General features: G+C 32.8%; 1 protein-coding gene and 1 long non-coding RNA gene across 5 annotated transcripts; one reads left to right on the top strand and one right to left on the bottom strand.

The window, feature by feature from the left end:
- Positions 1-478: 478 nt before the first annotated feature.
- On the top strand, positions 479-5,806 carry LOC122295669. Of its 3 annotated transcripts, none has more exons than XR_006238217.1 (2): positions 479-1,471; positions 4,253-5,806. It is a non-coding gene; the product is annotated as an uncharacterized LOC122295669 (long non-coding RNA). The 3 variants fall into 3 exon arrangements; XR_006238216.1 differs by having other exon boundaries at positions 5,207-5,806; XR_006238218.1 differs by lacking the exon at positions 479-1,471 and having other exon boundaries at positions 2,855-4,329; positions 5,207-5,806.
- A 4,212-nt stretch (positions 5,807-10,018) lies between these two features.
- LOC122295732 (pollen receptor-like kinase 1) lies at positions 10,019-14,982 on the bottom strand. Of its 2 annotated transcripts, none has more exons than XM_043104835.1 (4): positions 14,875-14,982; positions 12,900-13,925; positions 11,780-12,361; positions 10,019-11,026 (listed from the first exon to the last, which is right to left on the bottom strand). In XM_043104835.1, exons 2-4 carry the CDS (start codon positions 13,561-13,563, stop codon positions 10,347-10,349), a joined length of 1,926 nt encoding a protein of 641 aa, XP_042960769.1. In that variant the 5' UTR covers positions 13,564-13,925; positions 14,875-14,982; the 3' UTR covers positions 10,019-10,346. The 2 variants fall into 2 exon arrangements, with proteins under 2 accessions (XP_042960769.1, XP_042960770.1); XM_043104836.1 differs by lacking the exon at positions 14,875-14,982 and having other exon boundaries at positions 12,900-13,431; positions 13,565-14,107.
- Between the last annotated feature and the right edge of the window lie 1,270 nt (positions 14,983-16,252).

A 16,252-nucleotide genomic window follows, 5' to 3' on the forward strand; every position in this document is an offset into this window, starting at 1 on the left:
GTTACAAGATCGCTTTATATAAAACAAAGTACTTCTTGTGTTCATCATGAACTCAGCTTGTTTTAAATATATTCGTGAGAATAACGTTACTTTGTCCCTTCATTTTGCTCCCTTATTTTAATCATTAATACATTTATTTATTTTTTAAAATTTTTTAACTTACTAATTAAAAAAGTTAAAAAATATGAATAAAAAAATTATAAAAGAAAATTTTGCATAAGAAACACGTCCAACGGTCAGACGAGTTTGTAAATGAAAAATTCTTCTTGTCATCCTCACACTTTACACACCACACTTATTTTAATTTTTTTTTTCATTTTTTCTATAATATATATGTAGTGTGTGGATGACAAATAGAATAATTCAATTAGTTTAATAAGAACAAAATGAAATAAAAAATAAAAAATAATATTTTAATATATAAAATATGTGGTGTGGGATGATGTGTAGCATTCCTCTATGGGCACTTGTCCCTAATTTTCTTCTTCTTTGGTCGAGTAGCAGACCACTACAGTAACGAAGTTTCACACAAATTTTTCTTCTTCCTTCGGTGCAGCAGACCACACTTTGAAGCAAACGACATTTTCTATTTTCCTTCTTTTTCGATCAAGTAGCAGACCACTGCGGCAACAAAAGTTCACACATATTTTTATTCTTGCTTTGCAAACCACACTTTTCGTTTCTTTCTCAAAGGCAAAAGGAGAAGCATCAATAGCAGAGGCCATTGCCCATTTTCGTTTCTTTTTCTTCTATTTTCCTTTGCTCTCCTCAATCCAAGTTGGTTAGTCTTTCCTCTTCACACCTCATTTCATTTCCCTTCTCCTTTTCCTTCCCCTATGGAGATATTCAAATTGTAATTAATGCATCACTTTTCTGAGTTATTGGTTCTCAGGTAATTTCATCTCCATCTAATTGCTCTAAATCTCGTGTGCTTCCATTTGAAATGTGGGTTTTTGCTAGGATCATTTTGAAGTTCTTCGATTAATTGTTCTTCAATTTAAGATGATTTTAAAATAAAAAAAAGGGGGCCACGTGGGATGTGGTGCCCCTGTGGTTCCCCTGGCCAATTGTAAATAGACTTTTTCGTGGCCAATACTTACTTATAACACAAAAATTATCCGTGGGAAAAACATACGACTTTTTGCATAGATCACGTCCGATGAGGAAGAAGTCGTGGGAAAAGCATTTTTTCCCACGAAAAAAATGATTCAAGAATTTCGTGTCGCTGCAAATAACTCAGTCAAATTATACTATTACAGTCTGCACATGACTAATTTGTGTTTGCGGTGAGGAATTATGAGATCTTACGGCGAAAATAAATCGCTGCAAAATTGTTTTAAATATTTAAGCCCACTTTCCCCCCTTATTTTTTTCTTCCCTAGCGGCTAGCTCGATACTCATTCTCATTTCTTCGGTTCTCCTTGGGTTTCTCTACTCACAACAGAACGCACCATCCGCGCCGCCCTTGCTAGTAAGTTTCTCTCCATCCGATGGCTTCTGTTCGATGGCCTCCCTCGCTTCATCTCTTTATTTCACTCCCTTTGCCTCTCAGTATCTCTCTCTATTTCACTTTTTCTCTCTCTGTTTCTCTCCTTCATCCAGTTTATTTTATTGTATAAAATGACAAAGTTTTATTCTGCCATTTTATTTTATTGTCATTTGTTCTGCTTCTTTTATGGGATTGCAAACTTGTCTTATATAATAGTATGAAAGCATTCGCAAACCCATCTTTTGTACCAGTTCCTCTCTCTTGCCCTCTGTAAACCTAGACTAAGCTAGTTCCTCTCTTTGCGGAATCTTTGCAAACCCAGACCAAGCCCTTCACAAACTTAGACCAAGCTAGAAATCTTCTTTGATGGATCGATGAGTTTCTGTTGTTGCCTGTTAGATCAGTGATTTTTTGTGGAGCTTATTTTTCTCCTCTTTTGATTTTTTATATATGATCGAATCATAGCCAATCAGATATTCTTGCTAGATGCTAGTTGTTGTTGGGTTTGGTTTGATCGAATGTAGAGTTTTTCTTTATTAATGCTTACTGCTGGCTGTTGTTGGATTTGTTGGCTGTTTAAAATTGATTTTGCCTTGAATGCTCCAATTTTGCTAGTATCTTCAAGATGATGTTATACAAAGGTGTAATGAATTGTGATATAGTGCCCCTAAAGTCAGCATTGGAAACATTAGCATGATAACTAATAGCGTTTAAGTAAGAGATTAAGGATTACATTCTAGTGGGATCATCTCTACAACTTCGGAACCTATGTACAGAATTAGATAGCTTAAGGTTTTGGATTTAGGCTCAACAAGTTTGTGCTTTGTTCCTTTTAATTAGTTTTGTTATGTATTTGGTACGTCTGCACCTGTAAGTGGGCTTATACAATGCAATGGACTAAGCTCAGGAGTAGGATATCAGACCATGGTCTTATGCAGTTGATATATATATATATATATATTTTGGTTTATATATATATATATATATTGGTTTTAAATTGCTTGGCAGCTTTTATTGGCTATATATATTAAACTAATACCTAGTATTGTTGAGGTATGAAATGCCCAAATCTGTATGGCTTGTATCACTTTTTCCCTTGATGGCACTGAGTAGCTAATAGACTACGTATGAAGTATTATATACATCACTTTTTCCCAAATCTGTATGAAGTACCATATACATCAGTATTATATAGTGCTGGCATGCGCACCACTGTGAAATTAAATGAAAACTTAAGGTGATCATTTGGTCTCTATAGCTAATTTGTTTTTGTATTGATCATTAATTTGCTACAGAAAACATCTATCTTGAGATCCTAGAAAGCAACTATATATATGGCCCCAACCGTTTTAAGGTTTTTTTTTTTTTTTTTTTTTTTTTTTTTTTTTTTATGGTTTTATGAAACTCATAGATTAATTTTTTTTTTATTTTGATAAGTAAAACTCATAGATTAATTAATAGGACACTTTTATTATTTAAAGGCATTGTCCTGATAGCATTGAATCCATCAAAATCTCTTCATTCACGTCATGTACATACATACACACACAACTAATAAATATATATAGCTATATGGTTAAATTTTGTAAGATTTATGGTTTCATATGGCAAGTACTACTGCTAGTCATCAAAAGGGGCAAAGTCTAGTTTAGTTATTGTTTCTATTAACCGACTTCAATAAATCTTGTAGCTTTAACAAATCGATTGGAAGGATTAAAAAGAATATTATCTCTTAATTAATTCATATTCTCAAAGTTGACTTTTAGGGAAGATGAACCGTTAAGAGGCTCGAACAAGCAAGCATATTGCATCCTTAAAGATGGATACCTAACCAAAAACTGCAGTGGAAGACTAGACCAAGATGTGCTACGACAACACACACACACACACCTATATTACATACATACAGATATATATATATATATATATATACTCATTTCAATCACTAAACTTATTTGAGTTTGAGTTTGAGTTCTTAATAAGCTCATATGTTACTATCATTGTCAATGCAGTGTTCTTTGGGTAGAAGCTTAATGTAAGGAATCATTGCAAATTCTTTATGTTGTATTATGTCTATATTTTGCAATCAATGCAGTCTATATTTTGGATTTTGTCTCTAATATGCATGCTTTCTTTTTTTCTTCTCTTAAATTCTGGTTTGAAATCTAGCATTGTGTAAGATGGTAATATAATGTATGGTAGAAACAAGTATTTGTGAAGGTAAAAACAAGAGAAATTAGTTCAACCTACTGCTTGATAAGGTAGAATAAAATTCTCCTCTGTTTTGGTCTGGGCAATTTGGGTTCTGTTATAGTTATGGATTATAAGAAAGCAGGAAGATGGAAGCAGTCTATTGCATTGTCAAAGAAAGATAATCTTTATAAGGATGCCATGGAAACATGTTCACATTCTGGTAACCGTGAATTTCCAGAGGAGTTGCTTGTATATTTCATTGATTAGGTTTGTTCTTAAACTTTTTTGGTTTATGATGGCACATGATTCTAAAACAAAGCAAGGAGTCAATTATGTGCCCACATACTATTGACACATACTTGGTCTCCTCACCTTCCCACCTTCTAGATTTTTTTCCTAGATTTTGATGTTAGGATTAGAATATTGAAAAATTATGAGCTGTAGTCAACCTCTTTTTAAAAAAAATCCGAAATAGATGTTTCCTTTGCTCTTGCTGTCATTTTACCTTTCTTTTTGCTTGGTTACGTCAGATTTTACCTTTCCTTTGTTTTGAACTCCTATTTCTTGTAGTATAAACATAAGTGAAGATGAACTGATGACTGCAACATAATATGCATGGAAATCTACCTGCAGTGTACTGAAATGAAGTAATTTGCTATGTTCTAAGCTTTTACAGTTTTACTACCAATGTCTTTATGTTGTATGTAATGAACACATTTCAGAGAGTTCAGATTATTTAAGAATGATGATATTTTCCTATTCTTCCATTTTCTTCCGGAATTATTTGACTCAGAAATTTCTTTTTCCTCCAAGTATATTGAACATCTGTGCATGAACATCTGTTTATATCTAAGTTTATTTTTTCAAACCCACATGTCTGAACTTGCACGTCTTAGGATGTTTGCACATTGTTCCAATACTTTACATATTGCTCCTGTAATTTGTTTTCAATTATTTTGGAATAAAAATTAGTGGAGTGGAGACAGTAAGGTTTTCTTAAATCTAGCTCCTCTGATTTGTGTTCAATTATTGTGTTCATGTACCCAAGCTAACTGTAGAAGGTTTTGAAATTTGTCAAGCTACACCAAAACTTTGTGAAGACAAGGTTAAGCAGTGTGTTGATACCAGACTCAATGGAGATTACCCTCCTAAGGCAGTTGCAAAGATATTTTGTTTCCCTTGTTTTTAACCTTTGAAGAAGTAGCATTTGTTTTCTCTATGCATTCGAATAATAATGATAGATTTCTATACAGATCAAGCAAAAAACCTTAGACATGCATTCGTTTTTAACCTTAGGCAATTGTTTTGCTACTCCATATGATTTGATGAATTTACTATATCTAACATGTGTTTTCTCTCTCATTCTTGAGATATCCCCAATAAATCTTGTATCATATTCGTGATTTCATCTGTATTTCTCCTTGGATATTTGCTCGTGAAGTAATTTTTGGTCATAGATCTTTGTTTTTATTATTTGCACTTCATGCTTTGGCTGATATCTCTCTTTCCTGATTTTATTGTTAGGTTTTTGGTAATGAAAAAAAAAAGGCTAGGGGAATTCTAGTTCAAGCACTTGAGCATGTCCAACTGTCAAAACCAATTCTTGAGACCTGTACTCTTAGTTTGTGAAAATATATGTGTTGGGGTCAATCGGTACTTCTCATGTCAGAGCACTATACTAAGAGGCAAAGGAAAATGTATGTGTTGTTTCAACTCTTTCATTCACTACAAGACTTGTGAATCATTTTCTTTGTAATAGGTCTGGTCATCCAACTAATAGTTAGTATTGAAATTTAGAAGGTATTGGTTACTAACCTAGCAAGATGGTTGCTGCAGAGCTCAACATAGTTAAGGTTGCTACTATCAATATGATACATGATGGAAGAACTGGGGTAAATAGTTATGGAAATAGAAATCTGAAATAATTCTTTTTCCACTTGAATGTTATCATTAGTGCTAAAGCACTAAACTCTTTATTGTTTTCGGCTTCTTATTAGGAGTTTTTCTTTAAAACATGTTAGCACAATTTTAGATCTTATTTTGAAATTGTTATTAATGTCAATTTGAATCTCCAAGGTTTGTATATATACTTTTTAGCTTTTATAAGACAATTGTTAATGATCATTTTTTGCTATTTCTCATATTTTTTGCTTTTACAATTATTTTTTTTCCTGAATTCTATTAGCGTTTGCCACGAAGACAACTCGCGGCAAATACTTTTTTGTTTTTTTTGTTTTTGCTTTTGCCTGGAAAAGCCTTTTCCACCAAATGTTCTCATGGGTAGTACTAATACCCACCAATATCTCTCTCCCAACCATACTACATGTAGATGACATGTATTCCACAACAGATTTCCCACTATATATTTAGTGGGTAATACTAATTCCTACCAAATCCTCCCGTGGGAAGTGTCCTATTACCACGAGCCATGAAGAGATTAAATTAGCTTTTGTCACGAGTGGTGAAAGACTCTTGCCACGAAATGTACCTTGTAGAAAAGTATGTATTTCCCACAAATTATAGTTTTTCGTGGGATATAATATTTTTTGCGGCGACTTATATCCCACGAGTCCCCCATAGAGGAAATTTGTGGATATAACCTCTTTTCTACAAAAAAAACATGCTTTTCTCCACGAATAATTCCCATGGAAAAAAAAAAAAAACAGTTTTTCTTGTACTATTAGTAATTGTATGGTTTGAAAGAGAAATATCCATAGTGCTACGACAACATGCATATTGGACATATATAATTTGAACATTAATTGATTTATGTTTTTTTTTTTTAAATACATTTGGGGAAGGGGGTTTCAAACTCCAAACTTTCATTTTGGAAGCAGGGAGTTATGCCATACAGGCCATAGTATGGAGTTTGTTTAATTGAACATGAACATGATTACATTCATAGTAAATATTTGAATTAATCATGTGATGGAGTTTGTTGACATTTGCACATTAAGATCGAGCATTTGGACATGAGATCAAACATGTATTTAGTGAGCATTTATGTTACATGAATGGTATATATATTTTTCACATTAATGAAAAATGCATCAAACATAGACTAGTAATGGTACTCCGAATTGTGCATAATCTTTGATATGGTTAAAAAATTAAAAATACAAACATGCAATATGCTAATATAATTGTTTTTAAAAAAGAGGCCATATAAATAGATCAAACATCATTATATAGTTTTCTTTCTTCAAATGTTCTGCACCATGTCTCTCTACGAATCTGGTGATCTTGCACAGCTTGATCCATATGCGTCATTCATTTTCTCTTGAATTGTTGCATGCCACAAACGCATTTCCATTTTGGACTATTGAGATAATTATAAGTACTCTAATTTTTGCTAGAGGTCCTAATTCATATGGTCACAGTTGCGGCGACTTATTTCCAACGACATGTCAATTGGATAGACACTATAAGAAAACTGCTTATTTATGGCTAGCTATTTCTTATAAAATGACTATTTTCTATCAAAATGAGTTCATTTCGTTGCAAATAGTCATTTTTATCACAGATAATCCGTCAGAAATGCTCGTTGTTCTTGTAGTGAGAAATAATACCTATTGCGGTGAGTTTTATATCATAGTAAAAAAAAACTTTGTCAGAAATTATCTTTCGCATTAAGTTTATTTGCTGCAATAATGGAGGCCAAAAATAGATTTTTTGCAAAAGTGAAATTTGCCGTAGTGTGATGCACAGGGTCTAGGGCTGTAAATGAACCAGTCTGTTTGATAGCCCGCTTAATACTCGTTAGTTAAACTCAAATTGAACTCAATTCATGAAAAAAAAGCTTATACGTTAAAGTAGATATCTACTCGATTAGTAAATGATACATACCCGACTAAACTCTATTTGACTTGGTTAAAACTCGTTAATGTCCGTTCGTTTATGCCCAAGTTGACTAAATTAAAACTCATTCATACATATAAATATATACATACACCTCTGTATATATATACATATATATATTTATTAGTTAATAATATAAGCATAGCATTTTTTATAATTAAATTATGTACAATATGTAACTTAATTACATATGCCTAGTCACTAGTGCCTATATATTGCATATACTTATAGCTATATTTTATAATTTGTACAATAGTTAGTCGATAAGATTTAGGCCTGGTTTGGATAGTGATATGAGATGAGATGAAAGTTGAATAAAATATTGTTAGAATATTATTTTTTAATATTATTTTTGTTTTAAGATTTAAAAAAATTGAATTATTTATTATATTTTCTTTAGAAGTTTGGGATGTTATTATAGACAAACATCAATTAGTTACATAATAATTATTTATAAATTTTTACAATTTTATAATTTAATAGAGGTTTTACTTGTTAGTTATAAAAATTTCATTAAATTTATAATTTTATTTATCTAATTTCTTAATTATTAAATCTTAATCAAAAATTAAAATATAATCAACTCGAGTCGAGTCGAGATTGATTTTGGGTTGGGCTTCACTAAGTTGAGCTTGAACAAAGATTATTATAATAGTCTCGAGCTCGGGCACGAGCTTGAGCTTTTTGAGCCAAGCCTAGCTAGCAATTCAAAGACAGGCTCGGCTCTATTTCGGCCCTACTAGGGTTCTAATGTCCTTCACTCCAGTAGCTGACGTGCACCATTGAGGTGGAAGCATCAAGCTTGAAAGAAAATTCCGGTCCTCTGACATAATCTGAATTATTATAGAGGGTCGGAGGAAATATGTTGATGTCATTGGGAAGAAAGATTCCTAAGAGCTAGATTCATTAAGACTTAGTGATCATTCTATCATGCAAGAAAAAAGATTATACGAGAATAAAAATTAGTGACATGCATGCAGTAATCAATAATCATTTGAAGTTGCTTTTAAGTACATGGTAATGTTTGGCAACAAGATCTATCCACACGTACTTCTTGTTATTGGTGTGGGTTGCATTATAAACTTTAAGGAGTGAAAAACTCTGTAGATCCATGGGTTTCTACAAAATTCATGTTAAAATAAAAAGTTAATGGCGTAAATAGAAATGAAAGCATAACTTGGGGGTTGATATTTGTGGGATTGATTTGTTTTGAGTATTGATAAAACTCATGACATGTCGCATAAAAAAGTAGAATAAAATAAATGTTATGAATGAAAGTATATATTAAAAAAATTCAATTCATTTGTATAATTAAGTAAAATGGTAACCACTTGATACTCGGGGGATTGAGAAAAGCTCTAGTCGTCTGAACTCATTTTTGGAAAGAGATTAAATACTTCAACTACAAAGAGATTATATAAAAATCATGTTAAATCTACAACTGAAGTAATTTGATATTGTACGTTAGATTGTAAAACTACTTTTATTTTAAAATAGATCTAATGTGGTTTGTATCATATTTAGTTATATCAATTTGTAGATTTACTTTTATGAAATCTTTCTGTCGCTGTAACATGACTTCTCTTTTGAAAATGATATTCCATATCCTTCTCTATGGTGTCAAACATCTTTTGCGTTCATGAAACCTGTGACTTCAAAATAATGACATCAACCCATTCACAGTTTGACCATCATTTTTATGACCAAAATTAAGATAAAATTCGACTTAAAAAAGAGCATATTTGAATAAATAAATGAACTAGACAGTAAACATAGCAAAGTAAAAGAGTAAAAATCTAAAATTGCATAAATTCAATAGATCAACACGATTCCAAATGTAGTACTCCTTACTTTTGGAAAGATTATTTTTTGTTCAAGAGAAATGATATTTGTAGTAATGGAGTACGTAAATATCGCACACTCTTTTAGAAAAAAGTTAATAAACATGAGATCCATATAAAAAAATTAATTTTTTTAATGATGGACCTTACTATTTTTCAAAAGGAGTGCATAACGCTTATATAACTCATGACTGTATCTAACATTACTCTTGAAAATATTCTGGACTACACAGGTAATGCCTCAATGTGTGGTGACTCTTTTGGCGTGCTAGAGTGGTCATATTGGTGGCTGGCCGGATATATACTACGATCTTATGAAAAATGATTGTCATCCATGATGTGGTGCATTTGGAGCGATAAAAATGCTCCAAGCTTTGAAGGGTACTGCGAGAGTATGATGAAGGAATTTATGACTATTTTTCTTTCATTTTATTTTATTTTTGGATGAATACTCATACTATATACTTAATATGAAACTAGGAAATATACTCCCAGCTAGCTTTTTATTAATAATTAATATTCTTAACTTATAAACAATAGTCTTTCCTCACACTCGATCACTTGGCATCCCAGCCCTCTCATATAGGTCATCATGTTGTGGTTGTTATGGTGGCGGAGGTGGCAGCGGTCATTGTCATATAGCATATCATATAAATGAGCCATGAATACTTGTGGAAATACTCATACAAGTTATACATTGAGAGGAAAAAGAAGTTATACATTGAGAGAAAGAGATGAAAATACTAGAAATTAAGTGAAAATGCTAGTGTTGAGAGAAGTAGAAGGCAAGCCTTCCAATTTTGCATCAAACGCATGATATATATAGCTGCATATTGATTGAAGTTACACTGACATAAAATAGAAGATCTCTAGCCCCCCGACAAATTTCCACTTCAAAATCCGTAAAAACCATTCCGAGGAATCCAGATGCAATCACAAGAGATCAATGATTTGGCAGCAATGAATCATTCATCATGCATTGACAATTGAAAGTCAGCAGAAAGTCCTCTTGTAGACCCTACTTCAGTACTAGCATAGGAAGTGTAGAATTCTTCCTCCATATCTTCTCTCTCTACTAACTCTTCAATCTTCTCAACAACCTCATTCAAATCCCATCTCTTCTCCACATTTCTTTCACAACAAGCCAATCCAATCTTCAAAAGCTTGTGCATCTCCCCTTCACTGTTCCTAGTTGCACCCATCTCCTTGTCAAACACCTTATTTGTCCATTCTTCTGGAACAACCGAATTCACCCAAGTGACTGACAAATCCTCCTCTTCATTTCCCTTGCCTTGCTGTAGAATGTTTGTTGGGAATTTTCCGGTTAAAATCTCTAGTATCAGTAATCCAAAACTCCATACATCAGTCTTCTTTGTTATCCTACCTTGTTGCAAGTACTCCGGGGACTTGTAAACAACCATGATGTCTCGGGCATCCTCTTGGTTGATCAGGGGGATCAAGCCATAGTCAGTGAGAAGGGGGTCAAAGGATTCATTGAGAAGAACATTCGAGGACTTGAGGTGGCCATGTGGGGCAATTAGGTTAGGCAGCGCATTGCACATGTATTGAAGGCTCTTGGCTATGCCCTTGACAATCTTTAACCGGGTTGGCCAATCAAGGCTTGGCTGACCTAGAGCTTCATGAACTGATGAAAGGATGTCAATGACATGCAACAAAGTATTAGTAAGTTCAACCTTCTGTGATGTTATTTTCAGGACTAGTACTATTCATTGTAAAATATTGATCATGATCATGCATGATATTTTGCATTTATAACAACAGGGAGTTATGTACTAAATTGAAATCGTCATTTTGAGTATACATGAGATTAGCATTTACAAAAAGTGAAATTATGGAGTTTATAATGAATTATTGAAAGTGTCATCATGCCTGGATAATGAATGAGCCGTCAAATAAAATAAAATTGCATGGAAGGTAGTAAGTGAAATATGTGTGTGTCAAATAATATATATATATATATAGGAATTGGGTGATGACAACTAAATTCTACTACCTTAAAGGAAGAACAAGAAAAAAGAAATTGCAGATTTGTTCAACTAGATTGAGTCTTGCTTTATAATTATAAACACTAAATTGAAGAATGACAGAGTTTTCCTCCAAACTAGCTTGTAATTAGGACTATTGGTATAATTGGACAATGTGACAGTGCTTCTTTGCATTGAAAATGATGTCAGTGAACAAAGTGATTACACAACAGAGGCGGATATTATATGTATGTATGTATGTATGTATATATGTATGTATATATGTATGTATGTATATATGCATGACAAAAATGCTATGTTTATAAAGAAACATATGCAGAGGGCCTACCAATTCATGAACTAATATACATGCACATGTGAGCAAACATATTTTAGAAAGGAGATCAGTGTACCATGTAGATGAACGGCTAAGTTGGCCTTCGGCACATAGTCAAATGCCAAGAGCTTCTCTTCCTTCCTATAGTAGTAAGCCACCAGAGGAAGCAGATTCGGGTGTCTCAACTTCCCTAGCTTGCTCATATGCTCTTGAAACTCCTCTTTCCCCAAATTATTCATTTGTTTGAACCGCTTCACAACCATCACCTGTCCATTGTGCAAGGCAGCCTTGTAAGAAGACCCAAAGGATCCACTGCCCAATATCTCAGCTGAGGCTTTAAGCAATTCCTGCATATCAAACCTCTCCCTATCTTCCCTGACAAAGGTCAGCTTCACATTCTCAACCTTCTTGGTATTTCCACTGCGGTTTATTGAGTCTTGCCCTGATTCGTTCGATTCCTTTATGCCTGATTTCTTTTGCAAGTTTGATGGCTGTACTGGAGCCTTTGTCAATAAAGATGGTTGCCTCTTATGGTTGATGAAGACCACTATACCTATGCCGATTGTTGCCATCGTTGCAAGAATAACAATCACTAGGATACTTGGAATTGAGCCTTCGTCGCAATTACCCATAGGCTTTCCACATAGCTCTAAATTTCCTGCCATTGATAGGACAAACCATCACTGCCTGAATGTTTTCACACATATTTACCTTTGTATATATGCATATGTGGGCTAGCTTTAGGCATGGTTCCATGTGGGCTTTCAGTTCTTTGGAGGCTTAAGTTGGCTAATCAATGTCCAATATTAGAGTGGAAAGTGCTAGAGGCCAATGAAGCCTTGAGATGATCATATATGTTCAGACATTATATCAACTGAAAAGTTGAGTATATAGATATACATCTAACAATTAATCTTACAGGAAATAGTACTCTCTATTTTAATTACCATAACAATATAGAATCCAACAGATCACTTATAAGCTTAATCAATATTTTAGTTCAAAACATAAGACTGCAGATTTGTAACTATCACTTTGTACCTTAGAGTTTGTTAGAAGCAGCCATTTTCTGATAACTCTGTGAAGAATAAATACAACTTAAGAAACACGTTTGTGTAAGTACATGCACATGATACATTATATATAGATATATATATATATATATATACAGACGATCTCATAAAAAGTTGACTCACCAGAGAAGCAGCTTGAATCCATCCCACTAAGGCTTTTTGGAATTGGACCCTCCAATTCATTGCCCGATACGTTAAAAGCACTCAATGACTTCTGTTGAAAATCTGGTATCTGACCATCAAAATGGTTATCCTCAAGTCTTAACTCCAAAAGGTTTGGCAAAGTTATCAATGATGTAGGAATACTACCAGCAAACTGATTATGTGCCAAATGCACTTTCTTCAACCGCAACATACCCGAAAAAGCATCATAAGGAATCTCCCCAGAAAAATTGTTGTTTGATAAATACACAGACCTTAATGCACTGAGTTTCTTTAAATCCGGCAATGGACCATCAAAGTTGTTCTTCATAAAGCTTATGGTTCTCAAATTCGACAGTAACGCGAGCAAGTCCACATCAATGAAACCATTTAGTCCCATATTCTCGAGTCGTAAACCCTTAACTTTTCCTTTCCCACAATTAACACCAACCCAATTTACATTATGCTCAGAACATGGTGGTGTTGAGCCATTCCAGCTGATTAATGCGTCATTGGGGTGAAGGGAGGCCTTGAGCTTTAGGAGGGCTTCTAATTCTGATGCCTCAGAAGAAGAGACCACAAATATGACATGCAAAAACATGTAAAAAGTAGCATGCAACGATGGCGTATCCGTACGTGCCCCCATTTCGTAGGATAGCACTCGCCTTAGCTCGGGGCGGCATGCACGCCCTTGGAGCGGGTTGCTGCAATGACAATGGGTGCTACAGAAGGGTGAGGAAGGCCTGGAAGAATGGTGGAAAGGTTGATGACATGAGAGAGAGAGAGAGAGAGAGAGACAGGGGGGGTGCTAAGAATAGGAGATTGCGAGGCTGTTAGGGGACACAGGAATTAATGGGTTTAGAGGTTGACAAAGTCTTTATTTGCATGAGATGTACATGTATGTATTAGATGAGAACTATATATCCGGCCGACCTTCAAATTGGAAAGAAAACCCTTGAGAATCACTTTAATTTTTGCTTTCCAGCTAAGTGAGAAGCGATCCCAGTTCTGGTACAGAAAGTATGTAAGAGTTTTTGTTGCAAACAGATAAGCTGTAGAGCAAGATGAATAACCATGACCATCAACTTTTACAGCACTCAAATATAGGTCTTGATTAAATTTTCTAGTTCTATTTTTTGGAAAATATTGGACTTCATAAATAAAATTTATTCACTAATTTGGCAGGCCTTTTAACTGGTATCTAGGCAACTCATCGTGACATTATTTCTTGAAACAAACGGAAAAAGAAAAGAAAAGAAAAGGAAGTTGAAATTTTTACTTTATTTAAACACTTAAATGTTGGGTCAGTCCAAAGCTCGATGAAATTGTAAATATCATAGATTAACTATTGCAAAGCGGCGGATTATAGAATTGAGAAATGCTACGGTCACAAAAATATCCTATAAAAATAACTATATAAATTGATATGACTACGATATGTTAGATCTATTTTATAATAAAAGTAGATACACAACGTACCACATCAAGTTACATTAGTTTGTAAATTTATTTTTATAAAATCACTTTATAGTTGAAGTATTTTTCTAAAGATTAATTCAGGGTCAGATTTTTTTAAAAAGAACATTAATTCATGTTCACTTTGGGCAAGACACTTTAATTGTGGGGTATTTACAAACTCACATTAGAATGCACTTGCTTGTACAAATCACCAATTAGTAATTGATTACTTGTAAGGAATTAGCAAATTCAACTTTTTTTTTGCCATTCAGGCAAGAACGGAATACAATATTAGAAATTAAGCTTAAATACAAATCACCAATTACTAACTAATTACACATATTTTGTTATAATTATAACATATTTAGCAAGCATTAATAACTAACCGATTCATCCATTGTGCACATTTTCTGATAGAACAAGAATAAAAAAAAATTATAAAAAAAATAAATATGTAGGATTTTCTAGAGGAAAAGTGATTAATAAAACTCTACCCTACCTGACAGATCTTCAGGTGCAGAAACCCATTTAACAATCTAGGCTCTTAATGTTTGTGTTTATGGTATTGATAATAAATTCAATCTTTTGGAATGAAACAGTATTGATATTGAATAGTGTTTTCAAACATATAGCTTATAACTTATAGCTTCAGGACTTAAGTAATAAGTTTAACTATTGAAAAGTTATTTACTATTTGGTAACCATATGTTTAAAACACGTTCAAACATGTTACGTTTATTTGAAAAGAAATTAAGAAAGTGCTTTCTGAGATGAAATGACGATTATTTGAATTTTTAAATATTATACCCTTATTATTGAAAGTGTGAAAGTTGTAATTATCTTAAAGTTGTATGAGTATTTTCGTCTATTAATAATCTTTCTAAATTTTGAATTACGTTCTACATTATCCGAAAAAACATGTTTGAGGAAAAGTATCAAAACGAAACTTTTCCTCAAACGTACTTTTTATCTTATTTGAAATTAAAAGTACTATAATATATAACACATAAACAACCAAATTTTTTCATTAAAGAGCTTTTAAGGCTATTTAAGTACTTTTTAAAACTTCTACCGCAATCTTGAATAGGTCCTTAATGCATGTTTGGGGTTGTGGTGGAAAATATTATTTTTAACTTAAGGCTTATAGCTTAGAGCTTAACGTAATAAACTTTACTATTAAAAAGCTATTTATTTTTCGGGATCTGTATGTCTAAAACACTTTCAAACATATTAGATTTGTTTGGAAATAAATTAAAAAAGTACTTTTTGACATAGAAATGACATAAAAGGGCATATACTTGATAAAAATAAAATATTATAATAAAATAATAACAAAAATAGTCTAAGAAAATCTCTTCAACGATGCATAAGTGGTAGGAGAAGAATGAAAAATATTAATGGGCAAAGTCTTGAGTAGATTATACGAGAATAATGAAAAATATAGATGTGTAAAGTTGTCATTGTGTTAAAATGATGAGTCATTTCATAATATACATAGCACAGTAAAATAGGGACTACTTTTTCTAAAGTGCTTCTGACAAAAAGCATCACTTTGATGCTTTTGTTTAAACGTAATTATATATATATATATATATATATTGTTTAGAAGTATTTTCATATTGTAAAACTATTAATGGACAAATCTTGTCATTTAAGCACTTTAGATCGATCTACCGCACTTTTTAGATCTCCAACCACAATCACAAACAAACCCTTAGTGTATTATTTTTTAATATATAAATGAAAAATAAGTTTTTTCTATATCAAAATTAAATTATTTTCCTGCAAAAGTAAATTAAATTATTTTCCTGCAAAAGTAAAAAAATTATAGTCCAAGTAGAAATATCATAATAATCAAGTTTACAAACTAACCTATA

This window comes from Carya illinoinensis, chromosome 15 (genome assembly GCF_018687715.1).
Source record: "Carya illinoinensis cultivar Pawnee chromosome 15, C.illinoinensisPawnee_v1, whole genome shotgun sequence".
In the NCBI taxonomy this organism is placed as follows: Eukaryota; Viridiplantae; Streptophyta; class Magnoliopsida; order Fagales; family Juglandaceae; genus Carya; species Carya illinoinensis.